At 41.0% G+C, this 27,553-nt stretch overlaps 1 protein-coding gene across 6 annotated transcripts in view; it reads left to right on the top strand.

The window, feature by feature from the left end:
- TSNARE1 (t-SNARE domain containing 1) overlaps positions 1-27,553 on the top strand; it is a 450,340-nt gene that overhangs the window by 261,954 nt on the left and 160,833 nt on the right. For all 6 annotated transcript variants that reach the window (XM_039714443.1, XM_039714426.1, XM_039714471.1 and 3 more), the window contains 2 exons: positions 9,916-9,988; positions 21,861-21,943. In XM_039714443.1, the coding sequence (XP_039570377.1) occupies positions 9,916-9,988; positions 21,861-21,943 (156 nt within the window). The remainder of the gene's footprint in view (positions 1-9,915; positions 9,989-21,860; positions 21,944-27,553) is intronic.

Below are 27,553 nucleotides of genomic sequence, written 5' to 3' on the forward strand. Positions count from 1 at the left end.
AGAGAGATGTTGACCACTTCAAACAAGTCCAGAGGAGGCCACTAAGCTGATCAAAGAGCTGCAGAACCTCTGCTCTGGAGCCAGGCTGGGAGAGCTGGGGGTGTTCATCCTGGGGAAGAGAAGGCTCCAAAGAGAGATTAGAATCCCTTCCAGTGCTAAAATGGGCTCCAAGAGAGCTGGAGAGGAACTTTGGACAAGGGATGGAGTGACAGGAGAAGGGGGAATGGCCTGGAGCTGAGGGAGGGTGGGTTTAGTTTACATATTAGGAGGAAATTCTTTCCTGCAAGAGTGAGGCACTGCAAGAGGTTGTCCAGAGAAGTTGTGAATGCTCAGTCCATGGAGGTGCTCAGGGTCAGGCTGGACTGGGCTTTGGTTAGCCAGGTCTAGGTGCCCTGCCCATGGCAGGAGGTTGGAACCAGATGGTCTGTAAGGTCTTTTTCCAGCCCAAACCCTTCTATGATTTTATGATTCCAACCTTCAGTGACCTCTGTAAGAGTTTGTGACTCCCTTCCTCTCTTGCACAAAACCCATGAACTTTATTTGTAATAAGGACTGAGTTGTCTCCAGACTCTGTACAGCAGCTTCAGCCTTTTTTAAACAGAGGATTGGCATCACAGCAGTGAGTTGTAAAAAGGTACTGTGCATTTCCCTTGCCCCTTTGTCTCTTTCCTTTCACTTAGATATTCTTTTTAAAATTGTCAGGGATAAATAGTGCACCTAAATGAATCACTCTGTTGATAGCTGCAGATCAGACTCTGCAATTGGTGTTTTATTTAAGTAAAATAATTGAGCAGCAATTGATAATACATGACAGCTTAAGATTGCTCTAATTGCTTGGCTTCCCAGAACACTCCTAAAAAGAAAATGAATTCCTCCATTGTATTTTTTTTCTGGCTGCATGACCCTCATGGAAATAAATCCAGAGTGGAGAATTAATAGTGCTGCAAACAAAGTGTAGAAAGTGTTGAAGTTTTTGTCATAATCTTTGCACGGTTTCTATTTTTGAAGATAACATACCACCTGCAATAAACTGCCTTTCCTGGGGCTGGTATCAGTCAGGGTGATAGATTACAACTACTTCCCTCACTGCTGCTATTAGTTTATACATTGCAGCCTGGGGCAGGAAGCAGGAGATGCTAAAGGAAAAGTCAGCATGGAACAAACTGAGTTTGGAGTTTGCTGACAGATTTCCATATCTTTGGTGACTTGGTACTCAGGAGACCTTCTTCTCAGCAGCTGCAAAAAAGTGGAGCTGTAAATATTAAATGCATTTTATTTTCTTATTTTAAAAAGACTAAGTGTCCCCAACAAGTATTTTTATTGCATATAAAAAAATAATTTTTTTTTTCATAGGTTGCTGTAAGAACTCGTATATCTCACTTTCTGCAGTTGAGACCAATGGCTCCTTGGAGCTGTTGGAGAGCAAAATAAATGAGCAATACAGACAAATAGTTCCTGTTGGACAGGTACCCACCACATGAAACACTCCGTGACAACTGCATCAAATCACTGTGGTTACTGCCCAGCTCTTGCAGAAAGAAAAGGGATCTGTTGCTGATAAAAGCCTTTTCTTGGACAAGGCTGTGGATTATTGTTGGTGGACAATTCTGCTCTGGTTTGCATGGCTTTTACGTTTACCTTTTATGTTTACCTTTTGTATTGTATTTAATTTTTGCTTTTGGGGTGTCAGGCCATCAAATTTCACAAACCCTCAGCTACAATCTGTATTTGAAATACAAATGGATTTCCTCTGTTGGGAGAACCTTCATCTTCACTGAGTATTTTTATTCCTGGTCTACAAAGGCCACAATGTCAGGCATTTCATTATCTCTGCTCATTTTGGGTCCTTCATGTAATTACTTTTGTGCCATTTGATTAGCCTATATACATATGTGAATTAACTCAGAAGGAACTCCTTAATTCAACTCCAGGGAGCTGGGAAAGGTGAGAAGGCAGAAAATCCCACAAAAACCTTTCTAGCATATCAGAAAACAGAAGCAATATTTCTGATCTGTGAGTCTCTTTCATATCCAGCCCAAGGGTTTGTTGGAAAAGCAAGGATATTAATCTTTCTTTAGTGGTAAAGTAGATAGAAACTTGGCTGTAGGAGAGCAAAACTTTGGATTCATAGTGTGGGTGCAGAAACTTTCTTCTGCAACCATTAGAAAATAAATTATAGAATCATGGACTGGTTTGGGTTGGGACCTCAATGATCTCCCAGTTCCAACCCCACTGCCATAGATCAGGTTTCTCAGGGGGCTATTGCTTCCAAATATGCATTGTAGCATCCCAGAGTCTTGTTCCAGCTGTGCTAACAAGGTGCAGGAACATCAGACATCCAGTAAAGAGAAATAAAATTGAGGCACATTCCCGTTTGGAGAGCAGAGCTGATGTTCACTCTGGAGAATAATGAAGACACTTCCCTCTTAATTTCCTTATTTTGTGCATCTCCCTTCTTCTTTCACTCTTTGTTGACTTTATGAGTGTCTGGTGATAGAGGAGAGTGGTGGGGATGAAGGAAGGGCAGGGCACTGTTAAATTAAATGTGTAAATTCACATGCTCTTCTCCATCGTGGGTGAAATCTGAAACATTCTCCATTTGTTCTGCTCCTCGAATTTGTAGCATAATTCTTTTGTTGCCACATCCCTCTTCCCTCTGGTGAAGCCCCACCTGGAGCACTGATTCCAGCTCTGGAGTGTCCAAGGCTAGGGTGGATGGGGCTTGGAGCAGCCTGGTCCAGTGGAAGGTGTCCTTGCACATGGCAGAGGTTGGAACTCTTTAAGATGCCTTCAAGCCCAAACTATTCTGTGACTTGATGATTCTGATTCCATGATGACACAACTGTTCCATCTCAGTTTTCTGATGTGACCCATTCCTGCCCACATCACTCCTACTCTTCCTGATATCAAAACTGTCACAGCATTAACTTGAAGACAAAACAGAATCTACACACCTTTTTTTGTGTGTGTTTAAGCAAATTTTTCTTTTTTTTTTTTCTTTTTTTTTTTTTTACTTGCCTGTTATGAGATCATATCAGTGTTCATGCTTATTTTACATCAGAATGTTTAGCCAGAAAAATGAAGCCTGAGATTTAAGGTCTGTTTTCTGCTGCTGTAGACAGAAATAGGCTATGTTTATATCTCTGCAATCTGCTAAGCCTCAAATGTTCATTTAACACCTGGTGTATGTTCAGGGCAAGTTAATCTTAAAATTATTAATGTCTGTCTCTATACAGTGGCTGTTTATACAGGTGGGAGTGTTTTTGGTACAGAAGAATACATGTGTTTATGTGCCTGTATAAATACCTACATGTACATACATAAGGGAATTCACAGACCTTTACAAGCTGATGAATTTAAATGAAATTTAGGATGTTAATTAATTTGAAGATCAGAATCAAAGTCAGTAAAAATAATGCTTCATGTGGTCCTTGATGCTTTAGTATATTTCCCAAATACAAAGAGAGGATATCTACATAAAACCAGAACTACTGATGATCTCCTCTATTAACACATCTCTTATTTCAATATCCAGAAGTTTTTTAAAAGAGCAAATCACCTCTTCCTATATTTTTGTTATTATATTTCCCTTAGACAACCCTGACAAGGGGGAATGACTTTAAAGAAGGCACATTTAGATTGGATATTGGGAAGAAATTCTTCCCTGTGAAGGTGGGGAGGCCCTGGCTCAGGTTCACGGAGAAGCTGTGGCTGCCCCATCCCTGGAAGTGTCCAATTCCAGGCTGGATGGGGCTTGGAACAACCTGGGATAGTGGAAGGTGTCCCTGCCCATGGCAGGAGGTTGGAATGAGTTCTTTAAGGTCCCTTGAACCCAAACCATTCTGTGATTTCATTATTCTGATTCCATGATGACACAGCTGGCAGGGTTTGTGACCCTGTGGGGGATCCACCTGAAGAACTGAAGCCCCTGGGAAGGACCCAGGTTGGAAGGGTTTGTGGGGGACTGTCTGCCTTGAGAGGGGCCCCACAATGGAGCTGGGGAAGAGTGTGAGGAGTGAGAAATGTGTGAGAAACTGACCACAGCCCCAATTCACTATTCCCCTGTGCCACAGCAGTGGAGGAGGGAGAGTGTTGGTGTGTTTGCAAGGGTCCCAGGATGAGGGAAGAGATTAATCTGACTCTATATTTTTTAGAAGGCTGATATATTATGTTATGTTATGTTATGTTATGTTATGTTATGTTATGTTATGTTATGTTATATTAATTATATACTAAAACTATGCGAAACTATAGAGAAAAGTTAGAAAAGAAAGAATAATAAAAACCCATGACAGACCAGGGAGTCCAACACAGCTGGACTGGGATTGGTCATTAAATAAAAACAATTCACATGCTGGGATAAACAATTCTCCAAATCACCCTTCAAAGCAGCAAAACAGGGAGAAGATGAAGCTTCCCATAAGAAAATCCTGGGCAAGAGAATTTTTCCAGAAAGTATCATGGTGACAGGAGAGAACATGGAAGTGAAGTCCAGGAAGAAGGGAAGGCTGGGGAGAAGTGTTTTAAGATTTTATATTATTTTTCATTGCCCCGCTCTGATTTTGATTGGTAACAAATAAAACTGATTTACCCAAATCAGGTTTATTTTGCCCGTGACAGTAACTGATGAGTGATCTCTCCCTGTCCTTATCTCACCCCAAGAGCCTTTTGTGGTATCTCCTCTCCCCTGTCCAGCTGAGGAGGGGAGTGACGGAGCAGTTTTGGTGGGCATGTGACATCCAGCCAGGGGCAGAATGAATAAAACACCAGCTGGCAGGTGGCAGGATCTCTGTGCTCGTCCCTGTTGAGGTGCCCTCAGCTCTCCCTGATGATCTCAGTTCCCACAGCCTCTCTGTTTGGGTTTGGTGGACAGGAATCCCCTTCCTGCTGTGTTTCCTGGGCTGCTGTCCCCAGGTGGGTGCTGGACTGGCATCCCAAAGCTCAGCATGACTACTTTAATTATGCAGCATGGTTTTACACTCCCTGGGATGACACAGACCTCTAAGACAGCAAAAGAGAGAGGAAACGTGCACAGGCAAAGAGAGGGAGAGAGAAACTCCACACTCTGGCTGTTGTTGAGTCTCAGAGGAGATCTAACTCAGTCTGTAATTGCTGTTCTGGATGGCTTCTGCCCTCAAAACAATTTTCTGCTGGTCTGTTGTTGCTTAGGCTGAATCAGGTTGATTTATTGAATGTCATTTTTTTTCTCCCCAGCCATAGACAAGAGAAAAATATTTGTTGAAAGGCTGCTGCAGCAAGATTTAGTTTCTGCCTATGTTGCATCAGAAGCTTGCTCATGTTTTATATTACTTTTTTCCTTTTCCTTTCCTTCCTCTACCTCTCAGAAAGGAATGAGGACAGACAAACACCATGCTCTGATTTGTTTTTCCATGTCCATACATGGTGGACCACAGGGTAGGAGATGCCCCACGGCTGTTGCAGATGGGACAACATGCAAGGAACATCTCAGCATCTCTTTGGAAAAACATGATAGAAACTACAAAGGGCTGCTGGTTGATTTTTTTTTTTCTTGTTTCTTTATTTTTTCCCCCCAAAAATAACAAGCGCAAGGGGTTTGTTTTGCTTTATTGTGTTTTGGAGTGCTTCTATGTGCAGAAATGCACACATAGGCCTTCTAGGACATTTTCAGGATCTCCTTGGGGTTTATTTTACAGCTCTCCTGGCTGCTTGCTGCAGAATAAATATGGGTCAGAATGTGACCTCGCTTGTAAAAATTCAGCAGCTCCTGGATATTGAGGCAGCAATTAATTTAAATGCTAATTTATAGTCCTTTAAAAAATGGATGTCTGGTTTGTGAGTAAACACGTGTGCTAAATAGAATAGAGCACTGATATCTTTGATCCCATTTTTATACAAACCTAAGGCAAACATTCCTAGAAATGAGTGCTCCTTCCCTTGAGGACCTGAGCTGACACTGATAGGGGAGGCTGGGATCTGTCTCCATGTGAGAGAGGAAATATTGACTACACAGATTTCTTCTGTGTCCTTCTGAGGAGAACATGTTCCCCTCTCTGGTTTATTTAACACCATTCCCATGTCTGGAACACAGCAGTGTCCTTAGGATATCATTAAAGGCAGAGTAATGTTGGAAGTTTTCAGTGTGAATAAATCTTCACCCCACAAAGCATGAGAGTGGAAGAGAGAAGAAGTTTGCTTATTTTCTGTCTTGGAAATACTTCAGTAATGCTCATTCTGTGGGGAAATGGGCTGCTGGAATTTATCATTCCCACATTGGTGACAATGTCTGGGTTTTACAGCCTGACTTGCTCACCAATTAATTTCAAAAATGTTGACATCTTTATCTTGTTAAATCAAAAAATGGGAAATTGAAATTTCTACTTTATCTGCAAAATCATATTTCCAACCATTTTTGTGTCAGGTTTGGAAATTTAATTTTTTTCCTGAAATCTCAGTACTATACAGTGACATTATTCACTTATTGAGTCAGGTTAAGTGACTCAAATAGTCCTGCCATTTTAACCTAGTACTTTCTGTTAAGAACTTCTCAAACTAATTTTCCCTAGTGAGAGTTAATCCTCTGGAACTTAAGGGCCTCATTCTTTTGCATCTGTCTCTGTCACTTCTCTACTTTTCTGGCCATCTTTAGCTACTGGCATTTCATTTTATTGTTAACTAGTTTAATTCTTTTTGTTCCAGAATGGGCGATATTAAGTCCTGTCTACTAATCTGAACAATGGATTTCTTCTTTTTGGGGATGGGAAAAAAAAAAAGAAAAAGAAAAAAAGAAAAGAGGATTTATTTGGAACAGTTTAAATCTGTCTCCCTCTTGCTGCAGAATATAGTGAGTGAATTGTTGCCAGGCAGGAAAGGCTGGTGTTAATTAAAACCTAGGGAGCCCCAGCCTAGTTAGCTGGCAGGGAGACAGAACTTTGGGAATGGTGGTGGCTGCTGCACTCCTGGGTTCTGTGGAGTCAGAGATTTATGAGGAACTGTATTTCATTGTGAATTCTGCAAAGTGAGTGCAAACATAGGGAACCAAAGGCAATCTGATTTTCCTAACAAACTCTGATGCCTGGCAAGTTCAGAGGTACTTGGGGATGGAGCAGACCTGGCAAGAAGGAGAATAGCTCCAAGGTATATTCCATTATGGAAGGTCTTTATTTCTGGCTATTTTTTCTTTTTTCTATTTCTTCCTTTGTTTTCCTTACTTATATCAAGGACTTTGAAACTTCACATTGCCAGGTTAAATTATTCAACAGATTTCTTGCTTCAGGTCAGATTGTTTTTGTGCTCTGTGCTTTATAACTCACCCCTGTTAGTTTTTCCTCAAGTGCAGCAGTCACAGTTTTTCCTTCCTCACAACTCGGCGCTGGCTCTCACTGATGCATATTTGCTAAACAGTAATTTTAAGTGTTATTGCAACATTATGGAAAGGATCTATACTCTGCAGCTGCAGATGGTTGGTTTCAAGTACCTGAATGCAAATGGCAAAGCTGAACCAGAACCGTTCGCGCACAATGTTGAATTTTCTTCCTCATTCTTCCCTGAAGAATCCCAATATCCCCAATATCTGGGGATCAGGACATACACAGCCCAACTCCTCATGGCTAAATTATCTGGGAATGGTGCTCTAAGAAGTCAATATATCATCTGTTTTATTCCAGTGGAAATGCTTGGGGTGGGTGGGGGCACGTGTAATTCAATATATTGCAAAAAACTCTGTCTAACCAAATGAATGTGCAAAAACATATTCGTGAGTTTTAAGCCACCTTCACTTAAAGTGCTGAAAAACACTTTAAAAAAGCACTGAAAAGCACAACAAAATAAAACAGATTGAAGTGTAGAAAGGCTTGTGTTTATATTGCAAGGAACAGACACAAAAAATTATGTCAGTGACAATTTAGCCAAGAGAGAAAAATTAGCATTCTGTGTTTTTCTAGTATTATTATACATTTTTAAATGTTATTTCCCTTAATCATCTTTTGCAAAGCAGTTAAGAGCAGAGCAAGACATTCAAGTTAATTCTCAGTTCTTCGCATTTTGCTAAACTTTAACTTTCTCCCTTAATTTTTTTTACAAAAAGCTCAGAAAACTTCCCTACACAAAAAAAAAAGAAAAAAATCACCACTAATTTCTCCTCATTTCCCAGTAATGATTTACTAACACACTGCTCAAGTACAATCTCAAATTACTTAAACTTCATTGTTTTGCAAAATATTCTGCAGTATTTACAAGTTAGGAATAATACCATCCATAATTAAAGCTTCATTATGCTTGACAAATGAAGGAATTAACTACATTTTGTGGTGCTTTACCCAGTCTTTGGTTGGGGGAGCATTTTTTTTTTTGCTTTATTATGATTTCTCACAGCTTTTCCAATCTTTTGCTTTTCCTCCATCTTCAGTTATTCAACAATTTGTTCTATTCTAGCGCTCACAGTGGGACTCCCAGACCTCATTTTAAATTGATGCAGTTCTATTGCATTACGTGTTGAAGTGCTATGCCAGTTATATTCTCATAGCAAACTTCAGTAGGAGGACGTGGATTCATTTTGCACCATTTTCTAAATTTGTTAGTGGGGAAATGGAGTTCTTTAAAAAGAATGGTGGAGGCAGTTGGATCTTTTGGGATGAACATGGAATCCCAGAGTGGGCCAGGCTGGAAGGGACCACAGTGGGGCCATCTGGTCCCACCTCCCTGCTCAAGCACAGGCACAGGATTGTGTCCAGACAGTTCTGAAACTGCTCATTGTCCTGCTCTGATTTTGTTAGTAATAAATTCAATTAATATCTGTCTGTTTTGCCCGTGATGCCATTTGGAGGGTGAGGTCTCCTGGTCCTTAATTTTTGAACCCTTCATTATATTTTCAGTTTCCTGTTTACTTACAGAGGGGAGTGGTAGAGCAGATTTGGTGGGTGCCTGTCATCCAGCCGTGCTCAAACAACACGCAGGATTCCATGGACTTACAGTTTGCCAGTGGAATTTCCATCCTTGGAGGCACAAAACACCATGCCCTGAGCACCCTGCTTTAGTTGTCTGCTCTGAGAAGGACTGTTTGGCTAAATAACTTCCAAAGGTTCCTGCCCATTTCAATGTTTCTGCGATTCTCTGACTTGTGGGGCTGAAAAAAATATATACATCCTTTTTTAGTGTCTTTTTTTCTGCCCTGGTAATGCTGCCTTGCTGGTAGTGCATTTAGCAGTGTCTATATTATTATGTCTATTATTGCTAAACTAATTCTTTTTACAAGACCCAGTGTCATATGATGTCAACATATGCTCACATTTGCTGTTTTATATGGTAAGTGTTCAGAAATGAAGGAAACAAACTCATGGGTAATTTGCTGTGTTTTCACAGAGAAAATTTCAGAGCTGAATGCAGTTACGGTTTTTGGTTTTTTTTAAAACTACTTGAAAACATATAAATGAATCTGTTCATCAAACAGCTCTTTCCTTATTGCCCTACCAATAAGGCAATTTCAAATTCAGGGAGTTTTTGATTGTATCCATCAGTTTATGAATAGCATCAGATGGAGGCTGTGCTGAGAGATGGCCTTTTTCTGTGCAGGAGAAAACAGTCCGGGAGGAATGGCCTGCATCACCAATAACTTTTTTAGAAAGAGAAGGGTTTGCCACTGTTGTTTTTATTGTTGTTTTTCCTTAGTGCTCCACAATTCTGAAAAGCAAGCATAAAATCTGATCATTCCACTTTCTCCTCTCCCAAAGCTTGAGTCAGCTGCCTGCCTTGGATCCAGCAAACCATGGCTCTGAGGGAATTTTTTACTATGGGAGCATTGTAACTTTCCCTTTTGCATCTACACCACTGCAGATTTCTTGGTTTGTGTTTTTCTTTGCCAAGCTGGACTGTGGAACGTGCCTTTTGTACTTGGATATTCCCCATTCCTGGGTAATGTTAGGATTTCTGTCTTTCCAGAGTGACATGCTGGATGTGAACCAGATCATCAAAGACCTGGCCTCCATGGTGCACGAGCAAGGAGACACAATAGGTAGGTGTCACATGAAAATTATGGGCTCTATTAACCCCTTCCACCATCCCAACGTGATTTTGTCCCTCACAAGCAGCCCTTTGTTGATGCTGTGATTATTTTCCCTGTGCTTTGAGCATTTTGTACATCCAGAGATGTCTGGATCTGACAAGCTGCCCTGTGCAATAAGGTTCTTATGTTATGGACAGTTTGCTGGTATATTTAGCATAAAATAGAATTCACAGGGAGATGAATTCATTCCCTTTTGACTGCAAAAAAAGGAAGCTGGAGAATATATAACATTAACTGGAAAGGGATCCAATTCTTCCTTTCTACCTGGAATTGTAATTAAAAAACAATAGTAGTGGCAATTATTATGATGATTATTGATGAAATTAGAGAAAATTAAGGAGCTTTTTGTTTCCAAATAGAATTTTCATTTCACATAGCCGGGTGTGTCTAATTAAATTTACATGACATCAAGATGTACTCATATAAAGTCTGAAGTTTCTGCCCATTAGTTGATCTCCTATTGTTCTGCAGCTACCAATGACTAGCAAAAAATTGGATGGAGAAAACTGGGAAAGAGATGAGAGTCACTCCTAGTCCTGTCTTTAGGAGCAGCCCATCACTGGGAGCCACCAGTTCTTGTGAACATAGGGCGAAGGCACTTTAGATCAGCTCTCTCTGCCCTTTGTCTTTGTCACTGCTCTTTTCTGAGCATCTCATGTGCTCAGAAATGATGTGAAGAAAAATCAGACCTTTTTTCTCTATCTCTTGTTTTTTGTATGCACAATAATAATATGTGGTACTTCTGAAACAACTGCCCACTTTCAAAATTGTGAGCTAATTGTACTAAAGGCTGGTTGAGGGATCTAAACTCGAGAGCAGCAGGATTGGTGGGGATATTTCTCACCTAAAGGCTCAGCTGGAATTCTCCCTGGTGCTCCTGGTAGCAGGAGCAAGTCCTGAGACACCCATATGCAGATTTCAACAGCAGAAACTCTTCTCTGCTGCTTATTAATCACTCTGGATTTCTTTGCCAAGTTCATATCTCTGCAAGTTTCCATTACCATAAGATAGTTCCTCTCACACTGAAAGGAGTGATCTACACCGCTCTGAGAGACACCACTCAGGTTCACAGGTCCAGCAAAAAAAAATCAAAATTATATGTAAAATCAGTCTTTTAGAGTTTTTTTTTCCTCTTCTTTTATTTTTTTTTTCCCTTTCTGGTCTTAAAATCAGTCTTTTAGAGTTTTTTTCCTCTTCTTTTATTTTTTTTCTCTTGCTGCTGTTTTGAAAGCTTATTTTTTTTGCATGGATAACTTTGGAGCCTGATTCATCTCTAAAAGCACATCAGATGCTAATGCCTTGAGGGACATGACAACATACATCAGCTAGCTTCAAGATCCTCACAACTCCTTTTCTTAAGGCAATATTTATTACTTTAAGACTTTACCCATGCATAGAAGCCATCCCAGTATTAACTTCCCTGGGAGAAGCTGTTAGACTAAGTAGGACATTTTGTCTTTGAGCCAGCATAAGGTTTTTGTGATTTTTTTTTGTTGTTCCTCTTGCACTCCATTTTTTTTAAGGACTATCTTTTAATCCTGACAGGCAATCGAGGTATCTTCCCAACCAATTGCTGAAGGGTCCCACTGTTTATCTTGTGACATTCATATTGCACAAAAGTAAGGGAGATAAAGAATCAGGAGGCAAGAGAAACCCCCACAGTGAAAATTCCATGATGACAAGAGACAGCTCTCTCGGCACTTGTTTTACTTTTTTTTAGTCCATTCCTCTGACATGCACAGAATGAAAGCTCTGTTTGTGCTTGTCTAGGAAACTCAGGGAAAATACAAAACCAGGGAATATGAGATGAGCCCCTCAGCAAAATGCTCCCAGAGAAAACCCCTCTGGATCACCTGAGCTGGGGAGAAATGTGGGGAGAGTTTGTGTGGTCTGTGCATGGCACAGGCAGAGCAACCCTTGCTTCTTACAAAAATCTAAAAGGAGTTTTTTCTGGCATGTGGGCCAGTTCCTTAATGAACATTCTGATAACACTCCCTAGGGGAGAAAGCAATTTCTGTCGTGCAGGGAAGAAATAGAATGCAGACTTTGGAGAGGATATCTCTGTTGTTTTGTGTCTTCTGCAAAAAAACTCTGTGCCCATGTTCCTGGTCATGGCATCTCTTTGATACAAATATTCAATTATAAATCACCATATCAGTGAGATCAAGCCTTTGAAACCAAAACAAGCCAATGGCCTGGGTTAGGTGGGAATCAGCAGAGTCTTCCCAACAGAATCCTGCAGGAGCTCTTGGGAAAAGCATCCTAATGCAGCTTCATCCCATGGGCTGCTGGTGAGGGGAAAGAGGGCAAGGAGGAGGACACCAACAGGAGAAAACCATAACTGGCTGTAGAATTGGTGTTGGTGACATGGTTTGGGGTTCAATGGGACCCTGTGTGGGGATTTGCAGCTGCTTTGGAGAGATGGGATCCAGCACATAAGGAGAATTTTGGTATGGTGGGAGAGGGAAGATGTGACCAGCAGTCCTGTGGGAGCAGAGGACAGGACTGCTGGAAAAAAAAACATAGAGTGGTGTGGCAGGAAGGGTTCCCAAAGCCACCAAAATGAAGTGTGGGCAGGGAAGTGCCTAGCAGGCGCCACCTTCATGGACAAACATCCCAAATCCTCTGCAGGAACTGAGCACTCTGATGTGCTGAATGCACAGAGTGTCAGGAGCAAACCTGAGGTGTTAAGAGATCTCTGTGAAGTTGCAGGGCTGCAGCTTTGTAGGGATCATGGAGATGTGGTGGGTTGGTCCCTTGATGAAGTGCTGCCTTGGAGGGATGCAGGGTCTTTTAGAAAGGGCAGGGTAGGAAAATGAGGAGAAAGAGTTGCCTTTCATAGAGAGAGCTGCTGGAGTGCATGGGATGCTGCCTGGGGATGGATGAGAATCTGATGGAAAGATTAAGGGTCAGGATTAAAAGGAGGACAGGCAAAGTGGATGACATCTGCTACAGACAGTGAGGAACAGCCTCACCTTTGCAGGCTCTGGTCCTCACAGGGATTTCAACCACACCAGGATCAACTGGAACGACAACACAGCAGGGCATAAATATTCCAGGACATTCTGGCATGCATTGAGGATCTGATTTACAAATGTCAAGATCTCCGGTGGGCCAGCAGAGGTTCATCTCCAATAAATTTTACTGTCATGGCAGCAGAAGGATTCTAAAGCCAAAGCATCCAAGGATACAAGGCTTGGCACTGTGAGAAGTAAATTCTGTTGGAGGTGATTGCAACAGCAACAATCACTCCTTTCCATACGTGTAGATGGACACTCAGCTGAGCTGTAGGTTCCCCAAAAGTCTGAAACATTCCCAGTATTTCGCAATGAGCATCTCTATTTTACGTGTGCAAGCTTGTACTTTGATTTGTGGTACTGGGATTTGTATGCAAACTTCCACGGAATCAGTTTTGTGTCTGCTGTTAGGGAGAAGAGAATCCTTAAATTCTCAATTCCTCTGAAGAAGTGTCAACAACACAGCTGCCAATATTTGTATTGGAACCTGATGAAAGCAAGTGCATATTTGTGCAATTGTAGGCTTCTGTTTGCCTTGTAAGTGAGAAGAAAGTTGACCTGAATAGGAGTTAGTGGTCTTTTTTTTTTTGCCCATGGCAAAAGAAAATTATCAATGTTTTAGAAAAGCTGTTTTTCCATGCTACCTGTGTATGGAACCTTGAAACTTATGCCAGAATAACACTCAAAACCCACAGCCTTTATCTAAACTGCTCTAATTCAACTTCCACCACTTCTATCACTGTTTACAGCTCAATTGCATTTCACAAAGCCAGAAAGAAAGACCCACAATTGTTCTGAAAATATTTTACACTTTTAAAAACATCACATTTCTGACTCTTTTGAGCAGTTCTGGAACCAAGCTTTGTGTATCTGCAACCTTCCCAACTCCAAAAATGGGAAAAGGTCCCAAGCTCACACAATGGCCACTTATTTCAATATTGCAAGAGCAGCAACACAGGAAGGTGTTTACCAGTTCTCTACCTCTTTGTCCAGAATGAATGTACACAAATCTATCTGTGCACAGCAAATCTCACTGGCTGAAAGAACCATGGAATTATAGAAGAATTTGGGTTGGAAGGGACCTGAAAGATCAACTTCCAACCCCCTGCCATGGGCAGAAACATCTTCCATTATCCCTGGCTGCTCCAAGCCACATCCAGCCTGGCTTTGGACAATTCCAGGGAAGGGGCTTCTTTGGGAAAACCACAGCTTCTCTGGGGAACCTGTGCCAGGGCCTTCCCACCCTCACAGAGATGAATTTCTTCCTACTAAACCTACTCTATTTCAGTTTTAATCCATTCCCTCCTGTCCTGACGCTCCTGGCTCTTGTAAATAATCTCTCTCCATCTTTCTTGCAGATTCCTTTCAGGCATTTGAAGGCCACAATTCGATTACCAAAACCCTTCTCTCCTCCAGTTTGAACAGTTCCAATTGTCTCAGCCTTTCCTCTTAGGAGAGGTGCTCCATCCCTCTAATTAACTTGGTGGCCTCCTCAGAACAGATCAATGTCCTACTGTGTCAAGCTTAAGATTTCCTCAGACTTCGTTTTTAGACCAAAACTTATCCAGACTTAGATGTTGGTGCTACTTGGCTTTCACCTCAGTCTTGTAGTCTGGACTTTTTATATCTAAAAATAACTGGGTGAAAAAAATTCTTAACATGATCTAAAGTCGATGTTCCTTCACTTAACAAACAACTCTGCCTGGTATCTGTCAGGCTGGAGCCCAGAGACCTGGAAAAAGAATTAAAGACATGGCAGCTGTTGCTTTCCTTTGGTCAGCAGGAATTTCTTGATGGGCCAATGTGTTCAGCCCTTGAGTGAAGATGCCATTCACTGAAGTGCCACATTGTCACTAATAGCCTAGTGATGTAACAATAGCAATAAACTCCTTTCAAAGGAAAAGGTATTTACACAAATGCAAATGGGTTGCTTATTGTGGGAGCTTTGGAATGTGGGGAGTGTTTTTCAGTTGGGGATTTGATTTTTTTAAATGCATTGTTGTATTTTTTCCTGTGAAATCAAGTCCAATCAGGTCTTTCTGACCTGGAGGCTGTGAACACTGGTGAACACTGTCAAGAGGGCCCATCAGCACATCCTCCTCCAGTCTGACTGCCTGGATGGCACAGCCAGGAGTCTCCTGTCAGACTGCAAACTGAGCTGGGAAATCATTCAACTGGAGCCTTAACTAAACCCTCCCGAGTTATGTGCCTCAGTTGGGACATCTGCAGAAAATGAACCCATCTCTAGAACAGTCCCCAAATACCTGAATGTAACAGCTTTAATATCTCTGATCAGTTGAATGTGGCCTGCAAAGTCTCTCATTTGCTGAAGATCCCTAAGTGATCTCAGAGGAGGCTGTTATGGGAATGTGTACATTTATGTTCTCATTGGTTCCTGATGGGTTGGGAAATCTTCTCTTGGCTGTGTTGCTTTCAGACACTTGATAAGACCCAGATTAATGTGTCAGTACAGAGCACAGCCCATGAAGGAAGTGGAGTGTTCCTGAATCTATTCCACTTCCCATTTACTTCCCAAGAAACTTCTCACATCTTTGTCCACTTTCAGTATATGCCCTGTCATCAGCTGTGTTTCTGCTAAGTCTAACAAAGCTTTATTGCATACCACCCCAGCTGTGGAAATTGTATGGTTTTATTATCCTTATGGTGTTATTATCCTTAATTGCCTTGTAGGCAACAATTTGAAGGACATGGTCAGTGGGTCACTGGCACAGGTTGCCCAGAGAAGCTGTGGCTGTCCCACCCCTGGAAATATTCATGGCCAGGTTGGATGGGTCTCTGATCAGCCTGGTCTAGTGGAAGGTGTCCCATGGCAGAGGGTTACAATGAGATGGTCTCTAAGGTATCTTCTAAGCCAAATCACTCTGTGATTCTGTGGTGTGTTCTGTACCACTCACCTTTCCCTGTTTATCTGGGCTGCAGCAGGGGTGGCCTCCACTGGCAGCTCTCTGGACAGGGCTGGACACCCTCAGTCTCCTGTGAGGCACTGCTGGGTGACCTCTGCTGTGACAAAGTTGTTGGAGCCACGTGTGGGCGACTGTGATCTCTGACCAACTCATTTTACTCGAGATAACAAGCCACACAAAAATGGCATGAGCTTTTGTGCTTCTCTCCTGCTCCTGCTCTCTGTGAGTGTGATTTTTGTGTCATCCCTTGCATAGGGACTCTCACACTCAGCTCTCGTGCTGGCAGTGCTGGTAAGACAGCCCGTGCTGGTTTACAAGGAGAAGAGTGATGGGCAAATCTACAGTTGCAAATTTCCTAACGCCTAAAGATTTGTCTGCTGTGTTTATTTCTGTGTTTGACCCTCATAATGTGATTGGGCTGGTATAATTACAGTTAATGAGCCAGCTAATTTTGTACAAGAAGCAAGGCTCTTGCTTCCACGAGGTTTATTGCCACCCATAGGATTCTTCTCACATCCATTTATCCAGAGCAGTTTTTGGGAAGTTGGAACTGCCGTGGTCTCAGTTTCTAATAATGCTGCAATTGAGCAGTAAATGTCAGAAAGGCAGAAGCTTCTCAGGTGGGTGGTTTATTTCTGCTGGGAGGTGCAATTCTCTGCCAGACTGTTTGGGAAACGTGGTTTGAGCAGTTTAAGTAAATCAAACGAGCCATGTAAAGCAAAAGAGGTCAAGCAAGTTGTAAATATCAGTGACCTTACTTGGTAAGTAAAATATATGATCTTTCCAAGACAGCAAGAAGAAATAAAATATATTTATTTCTATGAATCCACACCCCTACCAACCTTGTTATTCTGGTGACAAACACAGACTAAAACTTCTTCCATCAGCAACAGGGCTTGATAACTCAGCTGTGTGATGGAAAGTGAGTTTTGTGTTAATTACAGACAAAACCAGACTTTTGAAAAATGCTGCAAAAAAATTAAATGAAGGGATTTATTCAAACTCTTTCAATTCACAAGATGGATTTGGAAAAAACCTAGGTCTTCTTTTTTTTTTTTAATTTAAAGAAACATTTTATTTTTCTTTAACACGGATGTCTTACAAAATTTTTAAAAAATTATTGAGTGTAAATCACAAGGAAAATGTTGCCCAGAGAAGTTATGGACTCCCCATCCCTGGAAGAGTTCTAGGCCAGGTTGGACAGGGCTTGGAGAAACCTGAAACAGTGGAAGGTGTCCCTAGCCATGGCAGGGGTTTGCAACAAGATGATTTCAAGGCCCCTTCCAATTCAAACCAGTCCATGATTCTCTGATTCTGTGGAAAGAAAGGGTGTGCTACAGGCAACTCTCTGGAATTTCCCCTTTAAAGCCATTTGAGCTGTTTTGCCCTGTAAATTACTTTCAGAGATTATGTGGGGAATAAAAAAATCTGACACACCCCTAAATTACTTAAAAAAAAATCTCATGTTAAAATAACTTTTTTTTTTTAATCAAATCAGAAAAGAAAGAAAATTGGGAAAACAAATTAATCAGGTCTGTTGTTGTGATATAATGTCCTCACATATTTAAGGGTTTAAAGGTAGAACCTTTGATTGATTATTCCAGGACACCTGAGAGCATCATATGGGAATTAAGGAGCCCTACTGAGAGTGTGCAGTGGTCACTGGTTCCAGGACATGCACCCTCAGGACACTCTTCATATGCTCACCCTTCTTCTGTGGCAAACATCAGGAGTTTGAGGGCACTTCTCCCTGTAAGAAAGAACAGTAAATTGCTTTGCAGATGCCAAAGTGATATTATTTCTGCACTCTGCCATTTAGCACCGAGCAGGTGATAGGAGGTGCCTCATTCTCTGACAGGACGTGTTGTTTTCCAACAAATACACACAGGAAAACATTTGAATTTTAAATCCCTGGGAGATGCATCCTGGCAGGCATGGCAAACCTCTGGCAGGGCAGTACCATTTTTCAGCACATCCATATGCAGCAGACACTTGACATTTCCAAGATGCATTTCAAGGACAGCATAAATCATTCAGGAGAAAAAGTGCTGTGAATTTACGATGGTGTTTGGTCGTTGCCCTGTAGCCACTTTTATTCATTCAGACCAAGGGGTTCAGGCTGTTGGCTGCAGAAAACCAACAGGAAGAGCTGGTTATGACATTTTAGGGCACTTTAAATACTCTTTCCAGGCCTGCCTGGAAAATGGTGCTGAGTGGTTGTTCAGTGCCTCAGTCTTTGCCTCTGAGGGCTGTGATGAAGAATTAGAGCTCTGCTAAAATCAGATGGGAAGGTAAGTTCTATCTGCCTTTTTTGGAAGCAATAACCACAGCTCCTGATGACTCACAGTGCTGAAAATTGTATTTTCTTGCACCAATCTAAGCCAGTGTGACCCATTTAGCCTGAATTTAACATATGAGCACGATTATTTTATAAATCTTCTCATGTGCAGAATTTGTAACTTGATGTTTACATTGAAGTTTGCAAATTACTAACCCTGAGCCATTTTAAACTTTGCTCTGGAAGAATTGTCATAGTTTTCCTTCCCTTTAACATCTACAGTTCTGTCTTCACTAAGCCTCAGGGCCTTTTGTTCATGGAATGACACTCACTTAAAACTTTCCAAGTACATGACAATTCAAATGGGCAAAATTCATTTTCATGCTGAAAGCAATTTCCCTCCAAACTTGGCTTTTAATTAGGAAAGAAACCTCTATGCATTACCAAAATACTCCTTTTTTTCTTTTTTTTTTTTGCCTTCTTCTTTTTATTGTGCCTCTCAGTATGCTATATTGATTATTTTTAGCCAGAAGTTGTAGCCATAAAGAGGGTTAAGCTTATTAAAGTGCTAAAAATAAAAGCATACTATGAAAACCTGAAAGGGCCCATTTTGGTTACTGCCAAGGGGGAGCATTTAAAAATTCTCATTCACAAGCTCACTTTCCTGTCTTTCAAGTGGTTTAGCTGAAATTCTCCCTTGTGAAACCAATCCATTGTTGCTGCTGTAAAAATTCAGGTCATGTGAGTGATTCCTTGAAAGATTAGGGCAAAACCCCCACTCCAGCCACTGTCAATCCAATAATTTCTCATATAAGACTCCTGTTGGTCATTAGAAGGGCTTGATCTCAGGAACACAGATAAATAGCTGGAATTGAAATATACCTCTTGGGGTCATCATTGTTTCCATTTCTGCGTGATAAATGTGTCATAAAATCATAAAATTGAATCTAAAGCCTGGCTAGTTCTGTCATCTCCACTACTGCTATTGCAAAACTGCATTTTAGATGAAAAAATATAAATATTTTCCTAATTGTCTGATATATTTGGTTGCAAACACCATCTGCTTTGGTGCAGCCCTATCCCTGAGTTTATCAAAATGTCGACTGCATCCCCTTGGGATTTTTGTTCTCAAATTGCACAATAAATTTGTCACCAGAGTCTGAAGGCAGAAAGCTGTTGTGGCATTCAGTTTCTTTGAGAAATTCTGGACCCAGGGCTGGATTATTTCATCTGTTTGGGAACAAACTCACTGTCCCTTCATGCCAAAGGGAAAGGAAAAGGCAGATCCCTCCAGCAGATTTTTTTTCAGCCCACTGAGGATCCTGCCACCCTTGTCTCTCCATCCCCAAGTGCGATACCTTGGGAAGGAGCCTGAAAGTGGCCAGGGTGAGGCTGTGAACCACCACTTCTTCAGCAAAAATTCACAAAGAAATGTCTCTCAGTGGCATATTCATCACTGACTTATCAACATCATTAAATTATTGCTTACTTCTTTGTGATTTGAGCCAAATTCTCTTTCCTCTCCTTGCTTCCCTGTGTTAATCAGCAGAAATACCTGGTTAAATTGCTTTACATATTTATGTTTCATTACTGTAGAGTTTTAGAGCTGGTTTGTGGAGTTTTTTGTTTGTCTTTGTTCTTCCCTTGTGCCTCAGGATCACAAGTTGCTTCAAAAAATAGGATTTAAATGGGAGCTTTACTTATTCCAAGGCTGATATTCCCCCACTGGCAGAAGGAATGAGCAGAAACAGTTCCACCAAGGCCAAGCTCCCTCTGTGACTTGCCATCAACTCACCCAGGACATGGAGCACATCCTTCTTACCTGGGAAAGCCTGTGCTGGGAAAAACAGAGATGATGTTCTCAAAAGCTGTGCCTGAGGTGTGGATCCTCCATTCCAGGAAGCACTAAGGGAGTGTGCACAGTGTTTAATTTTATCTAACAAAGGCAAATCTCCTCAGGCCTCCCTGCGGGCAGAGGAAAGCGTTGGGTTCCTCTGGAGGGCCTTTTAAGGCAGCTAAATTAAGCTGCTTCTATGATTTCCTTCTTCCCCAGGAGAAGTGCAGACAGATTACTCTTGTTTTAGAAGGAGATATTTAATACATTTCTCCTCTGTAGCTCCTCTCTGCCTAAATGATTCATTTTCTGAGGCCAATCAGCCTTTAAGAGATGTTGAGCAGTGGAGGGTGTCTGCACTAAGATCCCAAGGAGCTTTATACATGACCAGGCTCTGTGACACTGATTAGGCACTTGGGGTTTTGCTCTTTTTCTCTTTTGTTTATGGGTTTTTTCTTTCCTTTTCTTTGCTTTTCTAAAAATGTATTTTATTTTGAGTTATAAGTGCATAATTACCTTAACAGACTTTAACACAGTTTCATTTAAAAATGGCAAAATGTGAATGCAAGCACTTTCCACAAATTATCTGCAAACCCTCATTTTCTTTGTCCACCACACAAGTGGCAAGATTAATTCCTGTTCTTTCCTTTAGAACCTTAAAGAATAAATTACTTTAGTCTTTTGTGGCGTGTCTTAATCCAACTCTTTATACTAATAATTGAAGAATTTCCATTGGTTTTATTAAGGATTAGAGAAATCCCTGGAACTTTGTTCTCCAATTTCCACCTGAGGCTGAGTTCCCCTGATTGAGTTCATGCACTCTGTGGTGTATTTTGTGCTCAAAACCACCCATTTGATCAAGAAACAGACCAAGGGCACATCGTCTTCCACTGTGAGCAGAAATTATTGGCTGCACATCTCTTGGGGGTTGAGATTTCCAAGATTTCTGGTGGAAAAACAAAACCTTTTTTGCAGATTTTATACCATAGCTGTCTTGCTTTCTAAGCACAGTCAGGAGTCAAAGTTAACATTTGATTTTGATGGAAGTAGGGACCCAGTTGTGATGGGTAGCTGATAATCTTTCTTTTCCAGTCTCATTTTGATTCCTTCTGGTTGATCCAGGCTTCCTCCAGTGCCAAACACAGCAAAGTAGGGTGAGATTCTTCTCATTTCATTGTAGATTCCAGCAATTTTTCTCAATCTGAGCCATTTTTTTACAGACCCCCACTGGAAATTTGGTCCAGGAGTTTGGCTTGTGGTTTGTTTGATCTGACTGATTCCTTGCGAGTGAGTAGGAATTGCACACTATGGATTTTCTCTCCATGGTATTGTCTGAGATGATTTGATCAAGAGCAGACACCTGGCATGGTCCATAACCCACATGGACCCACATGAATCTTATCCCTGAACTCTAATAACGAGATAATTTCAGGTGCCAAGTCCCTTCTGTAATTTAATCCAGTAAAGTTGTCAGTCTTGAGCCACTTTCTGTTGAATTCCCTGTCACTCTTCCCATTGATTTCAGAAGGAATGGGATGAGAGGCATCTCCATCCTGTCAGAGGAGAGCTGTCAGTCATCCTGACTGACTGATGGGTTGGATGTTCATCAAAATGGGTGCTGGTCCTACTTCCCTTCAGAAATACAGGTCACAAACAAGAGGCTGCTCCTCTCTTTATGCCCATGAGTAAATTGCTGAATTGCTGTTCCATGAGTAAATTGCTGAATTGTTTGTTTTTTATCCTGTAATTATCTTCTTTTAATTTGCAGATAGCATTGAAGCCAACATTGAGGCCTCTTCTTCCAACGTAGAATCAGCCAATGAGCAGTTGGCAAAAGCAAGTCAGCACCAAGTAAGTGTGACTAAAAAGACCCTATAAATGCTTTCAGTGATAGTATTTACAATAAACAAAACACCTGGCAGCTGTGAAGCACTGGGCACACGGATTTGTGCTACCTGGAAAGATGATAAAGCATATTCTAAGTAGGAACTGAACTATTTTATATATAAAAATATAGATAGGTATATGATTAGATTACCATAGCACAGACAATTTGCTTTAGAGTAGTCATTAAGAAATCTGCATATTAAACAGACATTTCCCAGTAGGAAAGTCAACAATTAGCTACTGTTGTTCTTGGAAAGACACCATAAAAAGCACATCATTTAAGTGGATATGTGTTTCTGTTTGGTGTGTTTGCCTATAATCAGGCAACAGTACTTTAAGAAAACAACTTGACTTGTCAAACAACATGATGTGGTTGGTGAATAATGGCTGTGGTGGTGGTGTTCAGCACTTTGCAAAAGCAATTTGAAGGATTTTTTTGTGAATGGGGTTTTTTTCCTTCATTGGAGGAAGAATAGAACACACACACACACACACATACACACGCACATGCACACAAACATTAATCTTTTTGAAAACAGCTTGCCCAGAAAGAACTCTTTGATGGTTATAGTTAGTACTTTCTAGGGAGGTGAAAGGGGGTGGGGGAATGAACAATCAAAAAATTGTTATCAATTGCATTGTGACAAACAGAAGAAAAACCTGCTAGTTTTCTTTTTTTTTCCTCAAGCATAAATTGGTGATTTTAATGTGTCTGGATTTTGGACAAAATGTAGCTGAGGTCCCTGAAAGCACATGGTGCCTGTTAGTTGTCCTTGGACACAGTGAACTCGGAAGCTCTGGCATAAACCTCCAGACCAGAGGAGAAAGACTCACAGGAATTCTACTCTGATGCAATGGAGTGACATGATTTTAAAATTATCTACAGCTCATTTCCTAGTGAAACACATTGTCCCAATTTTGGGTAATAAGAGTGAGTTTTGTAGAACTTTGATATTGCATAAAATAAGTGCTGTATTCAGCTATATGTTGATTTTTAATGTATATATATTTAAGGTAATATGTGCCATCCTGCATGTAATCCTGCATTCACTTTGAAAATAACTTGTTACATGAAGTCTAAAATGAAACTGGAATGGATTTAATACTTGACCTGACTGTAGAGCTGATTGCAAAGCTGCAAATGAGTTAATGATGACTTTGGCTGAGAAGGTCAAAGAGGAGTCAGGCAGAAAATGAATGCAGCACAGTCTAAAGGCTCTGCTTTCTTCAGCCAGCAGGAGCTGCTGAAATAGCCTGCCCAGACAGGAAGCCCTTTTTCCCTCAGATATGTTCATCAGGATAAAGATAAAGCCAGTCTTAGCGAGGCAACCCCTGCCAAGGGCATAAATATGAACTGATTGGTGTACATGAGCAAACAGAGTCTCTCTTGCACTTGAAACAAGACCATAATGACTAATATCACTTACAAAACTTTGGCTGCTAAAGGAAATGTACAATCCAGATCTCCTGTGGAGCATAGAGAACTGTCCTGTGCCCTACTGGATGTGGATCACCAGAAAAATATGTGTAAACCTGTGGAGTCTTTGCTTCTTTATTGCCAGGTCTGGGATTTAATGCACGAGATAGTATTTCTTGATCAGACTCAGATGTTTATTAGTTCTTATTTATGTTACAGTCTCACAAACCCTGAGTTCTACAGCACTGTAACAAACTGAAAATGGAGACCTATCCTTCTTTCTACAAGGCCTTTTAAGGATAAACTGTCAAATTAGGAAATGGCACCTAAATTATTTTTACTTTTAACCCAATAACCAACCACCTGTTGCCTGAAATGCAGACTTTTTTATCCAATTACACAAAACCACCCAAACCCATGGAGAAAGTGAAGAAGAGGGACCAGCCTCATCCTTAAAACCTCCATCCTGCTTTATATATATTACTATATTCTAAAACCTTAAACTCTAAGTTTTCCACCATGTGATATTGCACACTTGTACCCAAACTCCACACCCATAATCTCAATTCTATCATTCAATTTTGGAAGCTTTCTCCATGGCCTCAGGTCAAATGCAGTGTTCTCTTGGAGGTCAGTGCCTGCCAGGACAGAAAGTCTAAAATTCTCAGCAACCAGGGTTCCAACATAAGCCCAGCTCACTGTCTGTCACCATGAACAGAAAATGAGGTGATGTTTTTGTCACTTCCACTGCTGGCCTGCTGGCCTGGGGCTGGTCAAGTTGCGTGAGTGCCACAAAATCTGCTCTTCTTACACCCAAAGGGACACGGTCCCTGGTGCCCCATCCCTCAGGGATGCTGTAGGGAGGAAGGCTGGTGCTCCTTGCATACATTTGGATAATGCAGTGTGAGTGGAGCTCGTCCTTCCTGGTGTTTTGCCTGGCTTTGGATGCTTTGGAAATATCTGGGATGGGTTTGGGAGAGCAATCAGTCAGATGTCCCTGTGGGTGAGCTGCTTTTAAGGGACCTGCCAGAGCTTTACATGCTCCAAATTCCATCTCTGCTCATCTGTGCTGCTCGGGGACCAAAGGCACAAAATGTTTCTTAAATCTCACTGAGTAGTTTTCCTTCTTATGTTAAACAGCTAATTCATGAGTATGTTTTCTTGTTACTTATGTTACAGTGTGATTATCCTGTAAATGCAGGCTGGCTTACAAACATTTGTTATTTATTGCTGTTTATATGTATATAAATGTGTGTGTGTGTGTGTATGCAGTATTTTTATTAGTCAGTGTAGTGTTTTTATTAGTCTACCAACAAATGTATACATAAATACAGAAATCAGAAATGTCAACACCACTGAAACATTTGAGTTTAAGACCTTCTGTAGAACTTAATGGAGGGATTTCTGTCAGGAATAATGATTCAGTGGCTGGTTATTTAGCACAATATTTGCATGTAACCCATGCAGTCACTTCAACAATACAGCTTGGAGAACCAGTCCCAACCTGCACATTAACATAACAAAGAACCAGTAAATAATTTTTACTTAGCTACTACAAAAAAAGACATTTAGGTTCCCTGAAAGGATAGAAATGTAAAAAAAAAAAGTAAATATTTTCATGATGAGCTCCTTTGTCTGCATTTTAAATTTGGTAAGGTGCTCCTTCCTCTTGAGATATGTGTGCTAACAGCAGTGTTTTATTACTCAGTGAATTCTCATGTGATCTAAACTCTAAAAGATTAGTGGGAGCTGTCAGAGCTTTGGAATATCTATATCTAATCTATATCTGCCTATATCTATGTATCTATATATCAGCAGATTGTTTTCTTTAATTTTAAATTATAATTGCAAAATAATTGTTTCTGCCTAAACTTATTTTTACTACAAGTCACAGTTAAGCTGCCTCAGTGCATTATCTGTGGGAACACACAGGGTCAAAACGCAGATGAAGAGTTTAATATTGCTAAAAAAAGGAGGCCTTTTTTCTATATGAAAACCCTGTTGCTCACAGAAATGCGACAATTTTACCTTTTTATCTTTCAGTAGAAAATCTGAATTTAAAAAATGACTGAGAGGCAAACAAATATGGCAGGGAGAAGCCAGTAGAAGTTCTTACCTTCACTGGTCTTGCTTCAGTGCCTTTGTTTCCAATGAGCATCTCATTTCTCTTGGGCCTTGAGCAGGAATGATGATTCCTGCTATTAATACCAACAGCCCAGATTTGCCTCTTAAAATTTCCTTTTCCCTGACCCCAGAGAAAATGATTCATCCCAGCCATCTCAAAACACCAATTTTAACTTGGGTCAAACTGCTCTCTGGAAGAGAGGGATTTATTGGACCAGACATGAGTGGTTTTGGTGGTGATGTGTGTTTAGGTGTCTAAACCTCCTTTCCATGACACATGAGGAGGAATTGCTTTCAGCACATCTTGTCTCATCTCACAGGAGATGTCTGACATAGGTAGGTCTGCTGGCCGCCTCTTAGGACAAGTTTGTTCTCTCCTTTGGCCATTAAATTGAGATTATATCAATATATTACAAATATATACAAATTTATATACAAATATAAATTGAGATTATATCAATTATGCTACAAATATTCCTTTGTAGTGCAATCATGATGCCAGGAAAATTAATCCCATGCCTATCACCTGTCACTTATTGGGAAAAAGGGAATATCTAGACACCCAACCTGCCCTTGAGGTTAGTTTAGGTGGGCTGGACATCATGCTAAAGGGATGGCTACGTGGAGATGTGTACTTTTACTTTGCTCACTTTGCTCAGAGCTTCCTGCAGATGGGTTGAGAGGAAGGAGAAGAAACCAACGCAGAATCCAGGGGTACACATTAAACCAGTTGCTCTTTTTTTTCTCATCCAAAGTTTGGCCTAAGTTCGGCTTGGCCTCACTGACTGAAGGACTCTGTGTGCTGACTGCTGAAGCCAATTTGTTTTGGAAGAGCTGCTTGTGTTGCTGTGATTCATGCTGGTTGCTTTCTTTCCCTATATCCTCTGTGGAAGTCAAGCTAATTTGGATTCACTGGCTCTGCAAAGGCAAACAGCAGTTCAGTGACCCACTTGTGTAGTCTAAGAACAATGAGGGTTTTTTCCAGTAACAAAGCCATTCCTGGGTCTGGCTTTCATGGACACACAGAGGGGCACTTTGAAGGCTGCAGCTCTGAGGAAAAAAAACCTCATAAATCTGTGATATTTGCAGAGATCTTATTGCCTGGGGACCACTGATAAGGGGCTGTCTTCAACATTTACTCAAATAACTCATTGGTATTTTAACAACAAAAGAAAATTTGAGTTTCAAAAATCACCTTCTCAGAGTAATTGAAATTTTTTGGCATGGTAGTCCCTCAAAGCACTTGTTGCTTAGAAAAATTGTGACAATGAAGATCATCTCCTCCTCTTCACTGTGGATATGCTCTAAGACCTTGTCTTTTGCTGCTACTAAATAATTTTAAACTCAGTTTTATATTTAAGAGTGAACTGGCACCATGATTGCACCCTGACCTGTGCAGCAGTCATCCAGAAACTGCAAAGCCATGGGGGACCAGTGTGGTTGGATTGTCTTGATGCAAATTGAGGCCATTTTCCCTTAACCTGTCACTTTTTATCTGGGAGAAGAGATGACCCCCACCTTGCTACCCCTTCCTTTCAGGGAAGCTGTAGAGCCTAAGAAGGTTCTCCCTGAGCCTCCTTTTCTCCAGGCTGAGCTCCCCCATCTCCCCCAGCTGCTCATCATGATACCTCAGGTTTTAGCTTTTATATTTTTCAGATTCTGTACTGCTTTAGTGTGTACTTCTGAGCTTCATATTAGGGGATGGTGAGCTCTCTGCACAGAGCAGGGAGAAAAAACAATACCTTCCTAACTGGGGACCAAGGACAAATGATTCAAATTTCAGGCCCAAGAGCATAAACAAGCAGAAGGAAGAGAGAAAAACAAGAAGGATGGGACTTCATGGGCTGGAGCTGTAATTGGACAATTATGCAAAGGGACCAAAACTTATAAAAGTGTGAAACCAAGACCGATCATGCATTTTGTAACCATTTTGGGTTCATCTTGGGTGTAGCCCTCTCTGAGCTCTTGTGCTGCTCAAGGTGGATCTATTGAGGCCTTTTAATAAATCCCTACTTTATTCTTTAACTCTGTCC

Source organism: Passer montanus, unplaced genomic scaffold, assembly GCF_014805655.1.
Source record: "Passer montanus isolate IOZ18808 unplaced genomic scaffold, ASM1480565v1 scaffold100, whole genome shotgun sequence".
In the NCBI taxonomy this organism is placed as follows: domain Eukaryota; kingdom Metazoa; phylum Chordata; class Aves; order Passeriformes; family Passeridae; genus Passer; species Passer montanus.